This window comes from Pteropus alecto, unplaced genomic scaffold, assembly GCF_000325575.1.
Source record: "Pteropus alecto unplaced genomic scaffold, ASM32557v1 scaffold67, whole genome shotgun sequence".
Classification (NCBI taxonomy): Eukaryota; Metazoa; Chordata; class Mammalia; order Chiroptera; family Pteropodidae; genus Pteropus; species Pteropus alecto.
The window spans coordinates 9,265,179-9,284,030 of NW_006441061.1; the positions used below are offsets into that span (position 1 = coordinate 9,265,179).

The 18,852-nt window shown below is 63.5% G+C and overlaps 1 protein-coding gene across 1 annotated transcript in view; it reads right to left on the reverse strand.

Annotated features, from left to right (window-relative positions):
* Positions 1 to 35: 35 nt before the first annotated feature.
* The window catches only part of CCDC187 (coiled-coil domain containing 187), a 29,665-nt gene continuing 10,848 nt past the window's right edge, over positions 36 to 18,852 (reverse strand). Inside the window, exons 6-12 of the mRNA XM_025051255.1 lie at positions 14,955 to 15,264; positions 13,558 to 14,641; positions 13,207 to 13,301; positions 10,489 to 11,167; positions 10,053 to 10,255; positions 9,884 to 9,977; positions 36 to 6,419 (exon numbers count right to left, since the gene is read on the reverse strand). Of these exons, the coding sequence (XP_024907023.1) occupies positions 5,928 to 6,419; positions 9,884 to 9,977; positions 10,053 to 10,255; positions 10,489 to 11,167; positions 13,207 to 13,301; positions 13,558 to 14,641; positions 14,955 to 15,264 (2,957 nt within the window). The 3' untranslated portion in view covers positions 36 to 5,927. The remainder of the gene's footprint in view (positions 6,420 to 9,883; positions 9,978 to 10,052; positions 10,256 to 10,488; positions 11,168 to 13,206; positions 13,302 to 13,557; positions 14,642 to 14,954; positions 15,265 to 18,852) is intronic.

An 18,852-nucleotide genomic window follows, 5' to 3' on the forward strand; every position in this document is an offset into this window, starting at 1 on the left:
AGCTTCCAGGCCGCTGCCAGGACCGGCCTCTCCCGATGGGAGCGGTGCCCAGCCCAGGGGAGGAGGCTGCCGGCTCCAGGAAGCCCTCCTGGACTGCCCTCTCACTCATCCCCGTGTTGTGCCCCACTTCCCGGCTACGAGCTCCGAGGCCTGGGCGGGGTCCTCATCATCTTGGCCATGTGCCCAGCCCGGATCCAGTCCGGGCACTCATTTGTGCTCCAGAGGATGTGGGATAGGCCGGGCCACACTGCAGTGTGCTTCCTGGGTGGCGGGGCCAGCCCTGCCTGTAGCAGCCTGTGGAAATGCCTGCCCTCCCCTGTCCCCCAGGGTGGAAGGAAGGAGCTTGGGCCGAAGTCCCGTGGAAGGGTGGGTGATGCCCGAGGCAGGGAGAGCCTCCCTCAGCCCAGGACCCACCCGGGAGACCCCCTGGGTTCAAGCTGTACAAAAGGCAGGCCTGGCACCTGAGGGAGAATTTGGGGCTACTATTGGCTGCCAGTGCCTCCCTGGGACCCCACTCCTATGCCCTGCCTCCTAAGGGTCATCTCTCAGTACCTGGTGGGTGGGGTTTTCCCAAGGGTAGAGCCTGGCCAGCGGCAGCTGGGAGAAGGTCCAGTCTGGCCTCCCTTCCTGCGTGGCCTCTGAGGACAAAGCTGTGGTTCGGTCACGGGGCTGGGGGCCTGTTCTAGAGCAGGGCCCCGCAGGGGTAGGGTGTGGGGGGTGTGACGTCCCCACACACACACGGCTTCACAACGGGTCTTCACGAGGCCACGTCACGGAATCGACTAACGTGAAGCTCTGCTGTGCGAACCCACCGACCACGCAGAAGACCAGAGCTAGGGGAGAGGAGCCTCGGGGATGGCTCGGTCCAGGTGCCCCACTGTCTCAGGAGGGGAGGCCGAGGCCCAGAGAGACCCGGTCAAGGTCCAGCACCAAGCAGGTGAGGGCGGACTGCTCTGAGGGACGGGATGGGCATGTTGGAGGGTCCCTGTTCCCTAAGAGGCTGAGATGGGCTGTAACTGGGCCCCGGGCAGATGGTGACGGCTGCCCTGGCGGTCTGCCGGGAGCGGGGCTGGAGGAGCTGAGGCCCCCTCAGTCCCTGAGCAGGGCAGGCAGGGCTAGATGGCATGCCACACCCCTCCTTACTCGGCCGCGGTCCTGCCGTTAGGCTGCGTCACCTAGTGTCTAACTGAACGCGTTTTTCTGTGACCCAAGCTCATAGTCACCAGGTGTGTGGAGGTGGGGGTGGTGGCTGCTGTGTTCACTTGCTGTCTTAGCCTAGTTACTCCAGGCTCAGTGGACACCCAGCCCCTACAAATGTGTGGCAGAGATGCCCGATAGTCAGTCACAGAGTCCTGGCATCAGACTTAGTTTCAAATCTTGGTTCTGCACTTACCACACGGCCTCAGGCCACATCCCTCCATCCCTGGGCCTTTCTCATGTGTGCCTGACTCAGTTTCCCCCACTGGGTCCATGTAGGGAGCGTGCTCTGCCTGCTCCCTGGCTCAGGGTCAAGCCCCTGGTGTGTGGCGGGGATGGAGGACACTCACCTGCAGAAGCTGTGCCCTCCTGACTCTCTCGTCCTTCCTGGCGGCCCCAAGAGAACACAGCAGCGTCTCGGCCCGGGGGCAGGTGGGACCTGCCAGGTGTGAAAGCACCAGAGATTCACGGCTCCAGCGGCGCCAGCGCCGACGCCCGTCCCAGACCCCCTCACCCCGCCCTCTTCCACCGTGGGCCCCGTCTCGGGCCACACCGTGGTCTGGCTGTCACCATGCTCCAGGAGGTCTTGGGATCCGGATCCCCGCACACCTGCAGCCGCGCCAGCTCCCCAGCCACCTCTGACCTTGCTTGTGTTGAGTGTTTCTCCATGAGCCTCTGCAAGGATGGGTGAGTGCGTGGGGGATGAACGGGGCAGCCTCACGGCCAGCGGGCCAGGCCGGGCAGGTCTCCAACCTCAGGGCTCCGTCTGTCCATCCCCGACACGGGCAACCCTTCTCTGACCCCTCCCTGCCCTCCAGAGAGGGCTGGACATGGCAGGGGTGAGGGAAGGCCCACGAGCGCCTCCAGCAGCAGGGCACGCTGCCCTGGGCAGGGAATGGGCACGCGTGGGAGCTCGGGCCACGGCCAGCTGACCTCCAGCTGGTGTTGGAAGAGCAGGCCGTCCAGGGCCTTCTCTGCCTCCCGGACCTCCACCTCTGCCCGCTGCTGCAGGCGGGCCAGCGCCTGCCCCTGCCTCTGCTGGTCCAGCTGCAGGGGTCCCAAGCCTCAGGGTTCTGGGGCCCAGCCAGCCCCCACGGCTCCCAGCAAACCCTCGGCACAGAGAGCAGGCAGTGCCACCTTCAAGACCTCCCGCCCTACGCTCGAAAGGACCCCACTCTTGGCAGGCCGTACCCTCCAGCCCCTCTACCTGCTCTGCACCCCCAGCCTCCCTCTTAGCCATGAAGGCTGGTGGCCCAGACCAGTATGACCGTGATGCTCCCCACCCCCCACCAGCCTCCCCCTGAAGAGCCACAGCCACCCAATAGAACGGGGGCAGGACACACCTTCAGTGACTGGAGGAAGCTCAGGGACTGCTGCTGGATGTCAGCGAGGCGCCCAGACCGCAGCCCACCAGGCTCCCGCTGACCTGCGCAGACCACGGAGAAGGGACCGCTGAGCGCCTGGGGCACCCGAGTGTCCCCTGCTCAGCCGCAGTGCTCCGGCCTGCAGGGAGACGGCACGTAGGGAGGAGCCCAGGAGGATGCCTGGGCCTGAGCCATCACCGAGCACACCCGTCCCGGGAGGAGGCGGCAGACGCGGCTCCCTCGCTGCACCGCCTCCACAGCTCACTCTGCCTGACCCCTGGCCACGCTGCCCCTGGAGCGATGACCCAGGCTGGCAGAGGTGATGGGACAGGAACACGAGCTCACGAGCTTTGCCGCCAGATGGACCCTGCTCGGCACGCATCCGCAGGGTGACCTGGAACAAATCGCTAGCGGATCAGAGCCTCCACGGGGAGACAGCGGTCCCACCTCCCGGCACGAGTGACCTAAGGCTTGCTCAGCAGGGTGGCTGCTGCTGTTCTGGACTAGTAATGGCTGTGCGGGTGGGCGTGTTAACACGAGGCGTGGTCCCCAGGGCTTAGTTCCAGACTGTGGGCACGAGACCCTCAGCCTCCCCTGGGGTTGCACAGTCCCCAAGTCAGCAGAGGGATCCTCTGCCCTTTGGTGACCCCCCAGGGCCCAGCTTGGCTCTGCATGCTGTTGGCTCCTAGCCCTGTGGGAGCTGCCTCTTGGGGCAACTCCATGGCTGGGGGTTGGCCAGCATGCTCCTTCCTTGATCTGCCCCCCATCTTGGCCTGGTTCCTGCTAAGAGCGGGCAGAGGTAGCCACGGGATGGTCCGCTCGCTCTGGGGCCCAGGCCCCGTCTGCAAAAGGCAGAGCCCTCCTGGTGACTCGGATGAGCTGTCAGTCACCACTGGCAAGTGTGCTGGCTGTGGCAACCCTCTGTTGTGCTCTGCTTCCCCGAGCCGAGCGAGTGGGCTCCCATGCTTAGAGCCGTGACGGAGCTGTGAGCGACAGCCACCCACTTCCCCGGCGTTTCCACGGCAGCCGAAAAACTCCATGGGGCGCCAGGCTTGGACGGGCAGCAAGGCTGTGGCCACCTGACGTGCACTGAGCATCCGAGGGGGCGCTGGTGGAGCCTCCCCTCCTCCCTGAGAGTGAAGACACTTTCAGGAATGGGCTTAAGATGTCTGTTCTGAGCCGAAGTTCCCTCGAGAAGGGGAAACTCTCATGCCTTTGTTTTGTGGCCTTGAGAGAGGCTGAAGCCAGAGAAAGTGCCCAGTAGCCACCAAGCCCGCCAGCCTGGGCTCCCGCCAACCCTCTTCCAGGCACCTGACAGCTCCAGAGGCCCGAGGCCCGAGCCCTCCACCTGAAGAGAGGGACTTCCTGGCCAGCTCCGACACTCCAGCATCCCTGACAGGTCAGTAGGGAGACACGGGCTGCATGCCCCTGAGCTGTCCCTGAGATGAGCTGCCAACCACCTGCCAGTCCCCGGAGCCTGCCGGAGCGACCCACTGAGCCCCCGGAGCCTGCCGGAGCGACCCCACTGAGCCCCCGGAGCCTGCCGGAGCGACCCCACTGAGCCCCCGGAGCCTGCCGGACCGACCCCTCTGAGCCCCCGGAGCCTGCTGGAGCGACCCTACTGAGCAGAGAATGACACTGGTCTCTCTCCTCAAGTGCTCCGATGACAACTGGCAAGGAGCCCCAAGACCCCGGCACCATGCGTCACCCCAAAGTGCCTGGTGGCTGGGGATCTGACAAGACAATTTCATAAATGCTATTACTTTGTCCTATGGGTGGCCCCAGCTGAGACGTTTGCTCGAGTCCAAAAAGCTCTCTCGGACAGTAGTGCCTGATGTTCAAATCTAGAAAGTTCTATCAGACCACGCTGCTTCCATCCATAAAAGTGAGAGCTGACGGGCTCAGGGCTGAGTTCGAATCCCCGCTCTCCCAGTTACTGGCTGGGGAGGAGGGTGCCCCTCTGAGCATCAGAGTGCTCCTCCGTAAACATGGACATGAGGACAGGACCTGTCCCCGAGGCACAGCAAGACCAACGGGACACCATGTGACACAGGTGCCTGGCCTGGCGCACTCAGTTCATTCATGCCTTTAGCGAATATTCCCCAGGCGCCCCTCACGTGGCGGGCACTCCCCCAGGCACCGGGGCTGAAATGGGAGCCAGACCCCTCACGCCCTCGTGGCCCATGGAGACGGAAGCACAAACACGGGTTTGACGCCTGCAAAGCAGAATACAACAGGGTGAGTGCCAGCACCTGACCTAGCCTGAGAGTTATCTGGGAGGCTTCCTGGAGGAGGTGTCTGACCTAAGCCCAGTGCAGGCACTTTGTGTTGTGCTCACAGCTTGGCTGCCTGAGATCCAGCTCTCAGCCAGGCAGAAGCAGCCCAGATATCAAACAACTTTTGGGGGCTGCCTGTGGCCTCAAGAATTCCAGTCTGCACAGAGAGCTGGGCCCTGCCCTGCCCTGCCCTGCCCTGCCGAGGGGAGCGGCAGGGCAGTGGGGGCTCAGGAGGGACAGAGAGCTCTATGCCATCGCCAACCTGCTCTTACCTCCTGGAGAGACAGCCTGCAAGCAGAGCTAGGGAGAGGAGTAGTCTTTTCCAGAAGGCCTGGCACCTGCCCCACCCAGGTTCAGCCTATGGAAGCTGCCAGCCCCTGGGCAACAGCCTGCAGCTCTGCCCAGACCAGACCTCAGAGGCTCCAGGAGGGACCGTCTCGGGGGGTGGGGCAGCCCTGCCCTGTCTCCTCTCTAGAAAGCATCTGGCCCGTGTTGGTGGGCCCTCCAGGGACCCTGAGGCCTCCCAGCAAGCGGGGGCGGGGCAGCCTCCAGCCAGGTCCCTGCTTTCCCAGGAGGACGGGCCCAGCCAAGAGGCGCCTGTGGGGAGGAGCAGCTCTGCAGGAGAGACTGCTGACATCAGTTCTCATCTGTCCTTGCCTGGCATCCAGGCCACTCACTGAATATTCCTCGAGGGAATGAGTCAGTGGGAAAGCTCACACCATCCAGACGCCTGGTTTCTGGGCCACCAGTGACTGCCGGTGTCCTCTCTGGGTGTCGGGAGGACGCCCTTCTCTGCCCCAGGCTCTGGTCTCATGCGCCCCCCCGCCAGGGGTTTTAGGGGTTCCGGCTGGGGCTGCCCACCCCCTGCCCCAGGCGCCACCCATGGGCCAAGTAGGGGGAGGCAGGTGGCTGGGGCGCACACAAGATGCACGTTCCTCGGGCAACTACCAGTCACAACAGGTGTGTAAGTGCACAGAGCAAGCGGCTGGGTCCCGAAAGCCTCCAGAACACTTTAATGCTGAAGCGTGGAAGCTCTCCACGTAGCAAGACATCTGACGCGTGGACGGTCTTCACGTAGCAAAGGCCCCATCTACACCTGCAGGGCCTCGCCGCAGCGCCAGACAGTGGAGGGAGTCCCCTGCGGGCCTCCCCGGCCACCCGCCCGGACGGCCCAGGGCCTGGCCACAGGCTCACCCTTACCGCAGCTCTGCGTGGTCCAGGGTGTGACCAGGCCTGCCCCTCGGGCCGACGGCGTCTCCTCCAGCCACAGGGAGCAGCAGGTGGGGTCCGGTGGGATCGGCACCCCGTGTGAGCTGGGGACACGCAAACACACTTGTGAGCAGGATGGGGCCACAAACATCCTAAGGTAGGGGCAGCTTGTGGGAGGGGTCTGGGGTCCCTTGGCCCACAGAGCTCTCAGACGTGTATGGTGTCCGAGGTGGGACCCAAGGGCCAAAGGCCTATGAGGGACAGGCCTGTGGCCAGAGGGCCAGGAGGGCAGGGTGAGCAGGTGGGGCCTGGAGATGCCGATATCCGCAGTGTCCCGGGCTTGGGGCTCTGCGCTCAGACGCAGGAGGACCAGCTATCACCCATGCAGGCTTGGCTTCCATGGTCACCGGGGATCTGGGGCCAGGATCAGAGCGCACTCTGCCCCAAGGCCACGCTGGCCCTGGTGTGCCAAGCTTGGATCAGCAGTGTGCACGGCGGCCTCACTTCATGTCCCTATGTAGGCCACATAGCTGTCCCTTCTGGCACGCAGCCACCCAGGGCCCACTGAGTGACCAAAGATGCCGGCCATACCTGTGACTATGGAGACTGGGCATGGGGGACTTGGCCCTTCTCCAGCAGCCTGCAGGGTCCCGCAGTCCACAGGCATTTGTCCAGCACCTGCTGTGTGCCCAGTGCCCACCGCCCAGACCCCGCCCCCAAAGCTCACGTCTTGCAGGGGAGATGACAAGTGTTCCAGAAAGAGGGTCAGCCCTGGGGCTGAGAGATGCTGAGGGGCAGCAGAGGGGTCCCGATGACCTGGGGGCACTCGCCCGGGCAGGGAGAGGAGGGACCAGGTAACCCCAGGGCCTGCCCTGGGCTCCCTTGTGCTCCTCCTTCCCAGTCCTGAACTTTGGGTGCCAGCCTTGCTGAGCAGATCAGGAGGCGGCGGAGAGGAGCCATGTCCTCGAAGCCTTAAAGGAACGCCATCCATAAACCAGTGTCCCCTCAATTACTCAGAGCAGGCTCAGCAAACATTTCCCATAAACAGCCAAATGGAAAATATTTACACCCCGTGGGCCACGTGATCTCCACCTCTGTGGACAGGACTGGGCTTGGCCTGCCACGGTCCCTGGCAAGCAGCCACTCCCGTTATGCAAAAGTGGGTGTGGGCATGTGCTGATAAAACTTTATTTACAAACATGGCTGGTGGGCAGGAGGGCAGGGGTCAGGGCTGTGGCTCACTGACCCCTGATCTAGACTTCCCAGGGTAGTGGTCCTCCGATTCCAGTGTGCCCCCAAATCACTGGAGGACTTGTGAAAACACTGGTCACTGCCCACCCCCAGTGCATCAGATTCAGGGGGGCTGGGTGGGCCAGGGACCCCGCGTTTCTGACGAGCTCTCAGGGAACTGTCAGAGAGCCACTGGACAGGAGACAGGAGGAGTGGGGGACCCGTGGGCTCAAGCCCAGGCTCTTGCCTGGACCTTGGCTGCTCTCCCACGAGCTCGTGACCGGGGCAAAGCTCTCCTCCTCTCCAAGCCTCAGTTTCCCCATTTCTAAAACGAGAGAGAGAACACGTCTCCCGCAGTGCTAAAAGCTGTGGGAGTTCCAGGGGCCCCCAACCCCACCCCTACCCTTCCTTCCAGAGACGCTGGGGTGGATGGGGCCCAACCCGGCGTCCTCACTAGACGATGGTGGTGACAAGCTGGTCCCCATGTGGCACTGAATGCCGTGGTTCCAGCACGGAAAAGATGGGGTAGAGGATCCACCCCAAGACAGAAGCTGGCCTTGAAGAGGGCTGTGGCTTTCCTCCTTGGGCATGGGCAGTGGCTGAGATGACCAGGGGCCCGGCCGCAGAGCCGTGGCCCATGAAGCAGTGAGCGGAGGCTGCTGCTTTAGAAAGCACAGCCGGGGCCTGCTCCCCGAGCTCCAGGGCACTGGGGCACCTCGGAACACCTTGTGATGACTTCCACCTCTGCCTGGGCCTGGTCCTGGGTATGGGGGAGGGGCAGTGCCCGCCAGCTGGGAGGGCCACAGGCTGAAATGCCTGGGTGTGAGGGGATGTCTGGTGGGACTGCCCCTCTGCTCTGAGACCGCCTGGGCCTGGGCCCCGGGCCTTGCTGGCCATTGGCGGCAGCAGCATGCACAGATGCAGGGTGTCCACCGCGGATTCTCCCCGCCCCGCAGCCCTCTCCAAGGGCTGGAAAAAAGCGGGCATGTACGCAAGAAAGCCCAATGCTGCCCCCTACTGGCGGCAACAGTCCAGTCCCAGCAGAGGGGCTGAGGCTGGACTGCAGGTGGGATGGGGGCCAAGTGAGACTCACTGCCCACTGGTGAGGGCACAGGGCTTCAGGAAGGCAGGGTGGGCGGGGAACCCTGGGGCCATGGGCGGGAGAGGCATGTGGGCAAGGAAACGCCCCAGGGGAGGCCCAGGGGTGGAGGGGTGCTCCGGCAAACCAACCCTTTAAGGTGGATGCATCACTCCCCACTTCCTGCAGAAGACTCAGGCTGGTAGGGGCGTGTGTTCACCCAAGGTCGACAGCTTGAAGGCAGACCTGGGGTTCGCACTGGCCCCCTGGGGCCCCCTGGGGCAGCCCCGCTGGGGGGGTGTCAGGCTTCCTCTCCCCTGGGAGGCAGCCTTCGCAGTTTCTAGTTCTTGCTCCACAGCTGCCCCGACCACAGTCTCCGTCCCCACCTTTAGCTCCCTGTTAATAACTCTACACCACAAGCCAGGTGCCGAGCCAGGACGGGCCAGGCAAGGGGGTGCGGGACCCCTGGCATCCCTCCCACGTGTTCCCAGTGGGCTCTGGCGGGTATGGATGGACAAGGCCACCTCCCTGGAGACTGACCACCAGCCTGTCCCCCTCCAGGGCCCCCGTACCCTCAGCTCTGAGCCGTCAAGCCTGGGGTCCCCGAGGAGGTGGGAGAGGGCTACCTAGGGAAGGACTGCCTGGGACCGGGCTGCGGACCACTGCCCAGGTCGCCTGGGTCTCAGGGCAGACAGGTGAGAGGGGCCAAGGTTGGATGGAGAACTTCTGGTGCCATGTGGTATGCCAGGGAGGAGAGCCGGGGGCGGGGAGGGTTGGGGACCAGGAGGGCGCCGTTGGCCACTGAGGAAGGCAGGACGGGGCCCCTGGTGTCAGGAGACACCAGACAGGCGGGCGGGCGATGGGGCTGGAGGAATGGTTCTTAGGGTGGCGACGGGAGTCCTTCAGGAGTGGGCCGAGCATATTTGTGAACCCCGAAGACATCAGCCGCTCAGAGAAGGTCACACTTCGGCAAGGAAGCAGCTCCCTGCACAGAGGCTGGGCCGGGGCAGGAAGCACCCCGAGGGTGAGTCAGCACTGAGAGGGGTGGGGGCACAGGGCAGGGACACTGGTTACTGGGGGGAATGGGCTGGAGGACAGAGAGGACAAGAAGGAACAGCAATTGGACCACTGGTGCCCCAGACCGGCCATCTGTATGCAATTGGACCCAGTGTCCCTGGGGAAGGGACATGTGTGAAGTGGCCCCTAGAGAAGGCCACAGCCAGCGCGGGGGATGGAAGCTGCAGGAAGGTGCAGTGTCTGGACGGGTGGCCCTGAGAACTCAGACCTGGACGAAGGACCTGGATGGAGGACCGTCCACATCAGTGTCACCTGGGTGCAGTCAGCCTGCCAGTCACACAATGACACAGGAACGCATGGCCGACAGTGTGTCTCCGGGGCCCAGAGCCGGTGCAGGGAGCATGTCCCAGAGACTGCTCACTGGTCCGCGGGCCTTTGCGTCAGGGGCCCACTGCACATGGCACCACCAGAAGCATCTGAGAGGCACTGTGTGAGGTGGCCGCCCACCCCACCTGGCCAGCATCGGAGCCCACACCGTGGACCAGGGCCGTGCCGCTCCCTTGCCGGGCCTGGACGCACTCCGACTCCTGGCCTTGGCCAGTGCGGCTGTGCCCTGGGCACAGAAGGGGCAGCCCCCACGGCTCGCGACACAGCCCGACGCGCACGGCACTCGTGGCTTACCTCCCTGTGAAGGGGCTGAGGGCTCGGAATGAAGCCACATTTCTCGCCAGCCTCCTGTCCAGCTCCGAACAGCCATCCTCCATGAAACCTTCGGAGAGATGGAGCCGGGACCTCACCTCCCAGGCATCAGCCCAAGGGGAGGGGCTGCCGGTCCGTGGGGAGCGAGGGAGGGGCGCCCGCCCCACAGCAAGAGGGCCGTGGCCTCAGTGCCTCGTCCAGGCACCCGGCGGCTCTCTTGCCCGTCCTCTCCTCGGGAAGTGAGGCAGGGTGGCGTCGGGCACATTAGCCTCAGGACCAGGCCACACCCCTCCTCCAGCCAGGGACAAGTGACAACAACTGCAGCTGATAAAAAATTGTTCCAGGATTGTCACCTACGTCACTGGCCCAACTGGCCTGAACAACACCAGAAGCATTGTCATTGTATCTCCCTTTATGGAGAAGAAACCGAGCAGCATGGAGAAAGCAGGATTCCAGTCCCCTCGGCCCCCACAGGGCTGGTGGGACCCTGTGGCCCAAGTGTGGCCTTACCTGGGGGCTTGCTGGCGAGGGGGCTGCTTGGGCTCACGCTCTGCCACGGCTCCCAGGCAGAGCTCCACAGGGGCGTCTCGCCGTCCAGCAGGCAGGTGGGAGACAGCAGCGTCCCTGCCCGCGCATCTGCCCAGCCCCAGGGCGCCCCTCCGCCCCCGTTAGGCACCAAGGCTCCGGAGCAAGCTGGGGCTGCAGGCGCAATGCTGGGGCACGAGGGCGGGGGGTCCAAGCCCAGGTCCCCGAGGGTGTCCGCTGTCTCAGACTGGAGCAGCTTGGCGGTCAGGGTGTCGATCCGCTGCTTCAGGATGTTGGCCATGGTCTCCAGGGCCTGCAGCCGCGCATGCTTGTACCGGAAGTGCAGGGGCCCCGGTGTGCCCAGGCGCTCAGCCTCCTCAGGGTCCAGATAGATGCACAGCCCCGGGCGCTGGGAGCGCGAGCGCGTGGGCACGCTCAGGTCCCTGAGCCTCAGCGGGCCCTGGGAGGAGCCGGCAGACGTCAGCAGGGGGGCGCCATCCCAGCCTTCCTGGGGGGCTCCTGTGTCCAGGGTCTCAGCATGGTTCAAGGCTCTGTTCAGGCACAGGCAGAAGCTGCGGGGAGAGGGAGCAGAGAGTCAGGCCTGCGCCACCGTCTCCAGCACGAGTGGGACCTGCATGTGTGCAGGGAAGAACGTAGCGGCAGCTTCTGGGACAGACCCGCGCCTGCTCGCGGTGTCTGCTGGTGAGCGGTGGCTGCTCACAGAGCATCCACGTGACTGCACACGGCTGCCAGAAGGAGCGAGGACGGGGTTTCTGGGGTATGATGCCAAAAGCACAGGCAACGAAAAAAACAGACCAATCGGAACTCCTCAAAACTTCTGAGCGTCAAAGGCACAAACGACAGGGTAAAAAGGCAACCTATGGAAATGTTTACAAATCCTACGTCTCAAGGGTCCCCCAACTCCGGCCTGTTAGGAACCAGGCCGCACAGCAGGAGGTGAGCGGCAGGCAAGCAAAGCTTCACCTGTATTCGTCACCCCTCCCCAGCGCCAGCATCACCGCCTCAGCTCCGCCTCAGACCGTCAGGCACTAGATTCTCATAGGAGCACCGGTCCCTGGTGCCACAGAGGTTAGGGACCGCTGCTTTACCCCATAAGAGTTGAAATCCAGAACGTATAAAGAATACTTACAACTCAACTACAACAAAAAACAAATAATTTTTAAAAAGGCAAAGAACTTGAACAAACGATTCTCCAAAGGTATAACGGGGCAGCCCGTGAGCACACAGACTAAACATCGCCGCTCAGTTACGAAACGCAACAGGAAACCGCAGCGAGACAGCACCTCACGTCGGGAAGGTGGCCGCTGCTGGAGAGGAAAGACAAGGCTCCGACGAGGATGCGGAGAAATCGGAGCCAGCGGCGCCAAGTGCTGCCGCCCAGATGCGCCCTGCGTGGAAGCGCCTGAAAAGGTGGGTACGGAACCACCGCGTGACCGGCAGCCCTGCTCCCGGGGCCACCCCGCGGGGGCGGACGAGAGCGGGGTCTCCCGGCGAGGCCGGCACACCCACGTTCATGGCATCACCACTCCCAGCAGCCAAGGGGTGGACTGTCACTCAGCCTTGAAAGGTAGTCCTGACACTGGCCACGGCATGGATGGACCTCGAGGACACAGTGCTCAGTGAAATGAGCCAGTCACAGAAGGACACGTCCCGTGGGACCCCACTCATGGGAGGTCCCCAGAGGGATCAGATCCAGAGACAGGAAGTAGGTGGTGGGGCCGGGGCTGGGGGTGAGAGTTTAACGAGGACAGAGTTCCACTTTGGGAAGAGAAAGTCCTGGAGGTGATGGCGGTGACGGCCATGCACAGTGTGACTGTTCTGGATGCCACCGAGCTGTGCACGTGCACCCGGTGGAGATACAATGTTATGCGTATTTTACTATAATTCTTAAAACGTGGAACAGGAAGTGCACAGTGAAGCAGGGTGGAGGGCCACAGCCTCCTGCGCCCGCCGGGAGAGGCCTTGGGGACCAGCTGCCCTGGCAACACTAGAATGGCAGCCGTGAAAACAAGACGAAAAAAGCAGAATACGCATGGCCGAGGACAGAGAAGCGGGCGCCCCGCACTGCCAGTGCAGGGGCTCGGCCACCGCCAAACACAGGTGGCACCACTCCGGGAGTCACGCGTGGCATCACCGTGGGACCAGGCACCGCTCCCACCCCCCGCAGGTGTCTACCCGGGGCTCACACGGTCCACAGCAGCACCAGTGACAGTGGCAAAGGGAGAAGGCCCCGATGTCCTTCAGCTGCCCGCGGATGAGCCCACTGTGGCCCATCCACACAGCAGCACGCTGTCTGGCCCTAAGGGGGAGTGAAGTCCTGACACAGGCTAGGACGGGGCCGAACCTGGAGCACGTGCCCAGTGAGAGAAGCAGGACGCCAAAGGCCACGGGTCACAGGATTCCACCTGTGTGCAGTGTCGGGGACAGAGGAAAAGCAGACTGGGGACAGCGGGGGACGGGCTTTCCTTTTGGGTGACGAAACGTTTTGGAACGAGATGGAGGTGCTCCCTGCCGCTCAGGAGCGCTGTGAGCTGGGGAACCGTGTGAGGTGGAGGCGTCACCTCCGTGAAGCCTGTACCTGCATACGCACCTGCCCGGGGCCTCCTGGTCCCCCAGCACCATGCCGGAAGTCACCTTGCTCCACTGCAGCACGGGCGACCCCAGGCTCCCCGGGGCCTCCAGGCCCTACACAGAGAACGACCCAGTCAGAGCCCCAGCCAGCGCCAGAAGACCCCGACACAGTCCCTCAGCCTCGCAACTGGCCCTGGCCTCCCCGGGGGTCTCGGGCTGGACCCCTCGGGGCCGCCTCTTTAGGGGCTGGGACAGAAGCAGCTAGGTCCCTCCAGAGCCCAGTCACAGCCAGCGCAGCAGGCATCTGGGACTCCGGAGAGTGGGGGCAGTGGCTGAGCGGGGCAGCACCCCGTCCGCCGCTGGTGCGTACCCTGCACTGTGCAGAATGTGGGACAAAGGTCACGATGCCGGGGTTCGTCTGGGAGACCACGGGGAAGGCTTTCTTGGGGACCACCTTGCCAGAGGCGGCTTTGCCCAGGACAGCCTCCCTCTGCTTCCTGTGCACGTCCCGCAGCCTCTGGCTCCGCAGCTCCACGGCCTGCAGGGCGGCGGCCTTCTCCTCCAGGGCCTGCTGCCGCCGTGCCCGCGCCTTCTGGCGCATGAACTCCCGCAGGGACTCGGAGCTGTAGGGGTGGCCCAGGAAGCCCCGGGGCTTCGGGCAGGGAGGCGGCCGCCGGGCCTCATTCTCCTTCCCAGGGGCGTTCCGGGGGGCAGCCTGGGCGGGTCGCGGCCAGCTGTGCTTCGCTCCGGAGGGAGGCAGGAGGGAGCCTCTGCTCTTGCACGGGATGCCGGCCCTCTGCGTGAAGGAGGCGCTGCTCCAGGGCCGCTGGGTGGAGGAGCTCCGCCTTTCCAGAGAGTTCCATGATGGTCCGGCAGGGCCACCCCATTCTTCACAGGTGGCCCGGGTCCTCTGGCCAGCCAAGGCGCTCCAGGGCCGCAGAGGGAAGGGGGCCGGCCTTTCGTGGGGGCTCCCAGGCCTCTGGAAAGAGGAGTCCCGTGCCTGGGCCGACCAGGCCCTCTGCGGGTAGGACTCCCACCGGGCCAAGGTGCTCCAGCGTGGCCTGGAGGGCAAGACCCCAGCCCTCTCCCAGGAGGAGCGCGGCCCCTCGGTTGTGGCCCGAGGACTGCTGGAGGAGCCCCGCACGCCGGGGACACTCCAAGGGCCCTGGTGCCCCCTCCCTGTCAGGTCCCGCAGCCGGTGCTGATGCCCACCCCTGACGTGGCGGTCTCGGGCCAACTCTAGCCCTGTCTGGATTTGCTGGCGGAGTTCTCGAAGGATGGCCATAGCAGACTGGATGGTCACGTGTTGGTCGCAGGAAGCCCAGTGGGGCGTGCTGGCAGGCATGTGCAGGTCACCACGGACGGAGGCTGGACTGGGCGTCCGGGCACGAACTGGGGTGCTCTCAGGGGCTCCAGCCTCGTCATCACAGGCAGTCGCAGCAGCAGCGGGACCTGCGGGGAGTCACAGGGGCAGCAGGACCTGCCCTCAGGGGCCCCTGCTCCGGTCCCGGGGAGCCCCCGCCCCCTTGGTCTCTGCACTCGTCATCAACTCCAGCAGCCCTCAGGGGGCCTGTGCCACATCTGGGTGACTCGGGACTGCCTGGGCACCCAGAGAAAACTGGGCACAAATCGGGGCACGGGTTCTACTGGAGGCGCCTCTGCCATTCTCTAAGTTGGCAAAGCCGGGCCGGCCGGGCCCCAGCTCCCGGGAGCCAAAAGTGTGCCTTTCAGGGACAGAAACAGGGTCGTTTCCCAGAGATCGCTGGCCGATGGCAGGTTCGCAGGGCACTTGACAGGTCACTGGGGCAGAGGTGCCGCTCCCGCATCTCGATGCCACCTCCTCCCCAGGTGGCGTGGGGACCGAGATGCGCCCCCTTGGTGCCCACCCCCGGAAGCCGTGGCAGAGCAGGGTGCAGCCCGAGGTGGAGGCACAAGGTACCTAATTCTGCACTTGGGGCCAGGCCTCTTGGGGACACCTCGCTCTGGAGCCTGGGGCGGGCCGGCGGGGGCCCAAGCAGCTCCCTCGCCAGAGCTGCTCCTTTCCTCCAGGCGTGAACACCGACCAACTCAGAATCTTAAACAGAGAAAACGCATGGCCGGTGCCGGGGCCCCCTGAACGCCAGCCGGGGTGGGGCGGTCGGCGGCTCCACGCAGTCAGACCAGTCCTCAAGCTCCCGAGGGGCTCACGGTGAAATCCACGGTGTCCGCCACCAGGCAGCGAGGGGCAGGACTGGGTCCCCAAATGGCCTGACATCTCCGACCCTCAGTCTCCTCAGTAAACAGTAAGAAAATCCGCTGTGTGCGGCTTTGTCTGCAAAACCGCAGCCCAGGCCCAGGCTCAGTAAATGCTGGCCGATGACCACGACGGAACTGACACAAGCCTCCGGCCAGCAGGGCGAGCGGGAGGGCGATGCCGGAGCTGGTTGTTGGCACTGAGCCGAGTAAATTAATCTGGTGAGACTCAGTGGCAGCAGGGGTGGGGGATCAATGCAGACAACCAGGCAGGCATGACGAGGGGTCCCAGGGACTACATCCCAAACACAAACTTTCTTTAACAAGCGTTGCCACACGGTAAACATCATTTATCAAGGTTTTACTTCATAATCTCAGGTCACATTCACCAAATGCCAATAGCAGCCCCAGTCATCACAAACCCAGCCACAGGGGCCCTGACGGGGACAGAAAGCAGCGGCCAGCCTTTAACGCAGTCACACACACATAGACACGCTCAGAGATGCACACTCGCACACATACACAGAGACACATGCACACTCACATGCACAGAGATATAGTAACATACAGAGACAGACACACATGCAGACACACAGAGACATGCACAGATGCATAGACACGCACACAGACATGCATAGACACACACATAAACAGAAACAGACACGTGCACAGACACACGGACATGCACACACAGACACACATGCACACAGACACATGTGCACACACGAACATGAAGATGCACACTCACATGCAGAGACACAGTGACACACAGACACACATGCACAGACACACGACATGCACACACAGACACACATGCACACAGACACGCACATGCACACAGAGACACACACAGACACACACGGGCCGAGCCTCCCCCAGGGGCCAGCCCAGGTCGGCCTCCCACGGAGAGGGCGTCTCTGCCCAGCAACGCTCCTTTACCGCAAAGACCATCCAGAGCTGACTGCCGTGGGCCAGATGGGCTCAGGGTCTCGCCAGCACACACAGCCCCTAGACCTGGCTCCTTTCTCCTGAGGGCCCAGACCCAGAAACCTCAGCCAGGAAGGGGAGGGGCCGCATAGAGCCACACCCCCAGAGGCAATGCCCCCAGGAAGGACACCGGGGCCACACCCAGCCCACACCCTCTTTGGGACAGGACCCCAAGACCCTGCCCTCTTTAAGTCACGCCCTTTGTAAAGCCATACTCCTCGAGGACCTGTCCCCCAGGGCTTTGTCCTCCATAAGCCATGCCCCAACAGGACCGGACTGGGAGGCTAGTTCCCTCTAGGACCCTTACCCACCCCTCCAGGGCCATGCCTTCCAGCCCCAGGCCCCTGGGGACAGCTTGGTCTGAGGAGTCCCAGACCTGGCTTTAAATTCTGGCTCTGCACATCACTAGCTACAGGACATGGGCGAGTGATTTAAGCTCTCCGTGCCTCAGTTTCCCCATCCGTAAGCACCTCCTCACAGAGCCACACGAATGAAAGCTGTGCCACTGCAGGAGCTGGGCCGGGTGGGGTCAGCATCTGCCGGCTCAGGGCAGAGGCCAGGACTGCCCACCAGGCCACAACTGCATTTTGGGCAGGACCAGCCGGGTGGGTTTCCTGTCCTGGCCCCTGTAGCTGCCCAGAGCCGGTCACACTGGCCCCCTCTGCTGGGGCACGGGGTAGGGCCAGCGGGGAGGGGGCTACTGTTGGCCAGACCCCACTGGGGCCCCCACCACAGGCCCCTCCTCCACTGGCACTCAGCTCCGCCATTAGCCCACCAGAGGGTCCAGGTCAATAAATGGGTCCTGGAGGGCACATTTTTTCCTCTACTGAGCAGTTTAATGGCAATTAATTTTTTTACGAGAGGATTTTTAATCTGCGGAAATGGATGAAGTCCCCAAGTGCCCTGTCAGAGTTCCAGGGCCGACCTACTCTATGATAAAAAATGCAAAGTGAGGTGATATAATCTGAAATTAAATATTGGGCTTCATTTTCCTCCAGCCGGATGAATGAATATTTTATAACTATTGTGATTTAATTTTTTGTTAACTACAGCAAATTTCTAATTCATCCAATTCCCAAGTCCTGTGACTCTGACCTTTGAGCCCACACTCATCTCTCCTTAGCCAGCTGTGACTTAGTCACTGACAGAAACTAATGGTCAGCACCATCAGGGTGACACGGCGGTTACGATGATGAATGCGGCCCGTGGCACGCCCTTTGACCCGGTGTCAGGCAGAAAGCAGGTCATTTTTCAACTGAGCCGTTAAAATAAAACAAACCCAAAAGCCAAGGAAGGGGACAGACAATGATGCAAAAATTGTTGTATTTTGTGCATTTTCAGTGGGCCTTCCAGAACCTTCTCCATGTCTCCCAGCATCCCTCACTTCCCGGTTAGAGTGGAAGGTTCTTTCTCTCTCCCAAGTCTCCTCTCCCGGCTGAAGAAACATGTCTGCCCAGTGACCCGCCCAAGCCGCCTCACCTCAAACAGGGCCACGCAAGCGAGGCATGGAGCAGGAAGTGTGGTGACACGCGCACACACCGCCCAGGCCCCGTCAGGACCGTCATCTCGTGCCAGGGGGCCAACCGAGGCACAGGGATGCACGGAGCAGCTCGGACGCTGCACCCCAGCGCTGTGCAGTCTTAGACTGAGGGTCCCGCAGAGCCGGCCTCGGTCCCGGTGAGTAGGGTTCTCCCCACCTGGGGGGCTCTCAGTGGTGTCCCCAAGCCCCATGGTACAGCGGTCCGGGGGCCAGGCCCGGAGGGTGGCCTTGAAGAGGTGCTAGAGGTGGTTCCGGGGGCGCGCAGCCAGGTCCTCTCAGGTGAGGGCACGGGCCCCACGCTGGCTCGCCTGTGTGGCCCCGGGGTGTACCTTCCTGAGCCTCAGTTTCCCCCTCCACGAAATGGGAGCAAGCGCCCCGCCACCCCCCGCCGTTGAGTTGTGAGGATCACGGGGCTGCTGTCCCAACAGTGCGCGGCACACGCCGAGCTCGGCCACGGCCACTCACCCGACCGCCAAGAACGTTCCCTGCCCCCTCCGTCCCATGCACCCACACGCAGCCTGAGAGCAGGGTCCCCTCTCCGGTTCAGGCCACAGGCTCCACAAGCCACGCCCGGGCTGGCAGCGGCTCAGCAAGCCCTCTGTGACCGCCGGCCCACCACCACCGAGGCCGCTTAGCAAAACTCTCCCGCCATCGCACGAGTGCTTCGGGGACTGCTCCAAGTCCCCAAAGGGCTTGGCCTTTCGTGCCCAAGGCCTTCCTCACCCCAAACGCCCAGGGACGCTGCCCAAGGCTTTACTCACCCTCGCATCCTGGGGCTCTAAACCCCAAACCAGGCAGACAGGGCAGGCGACTCCCTCAGCCCGACCTCCTGCGACAGCCCGCCAGACGGTGCCGCGCAACCACAGCAGACACACGGCCGCCCAGGCCCCGCGCGCGCCACCGCCC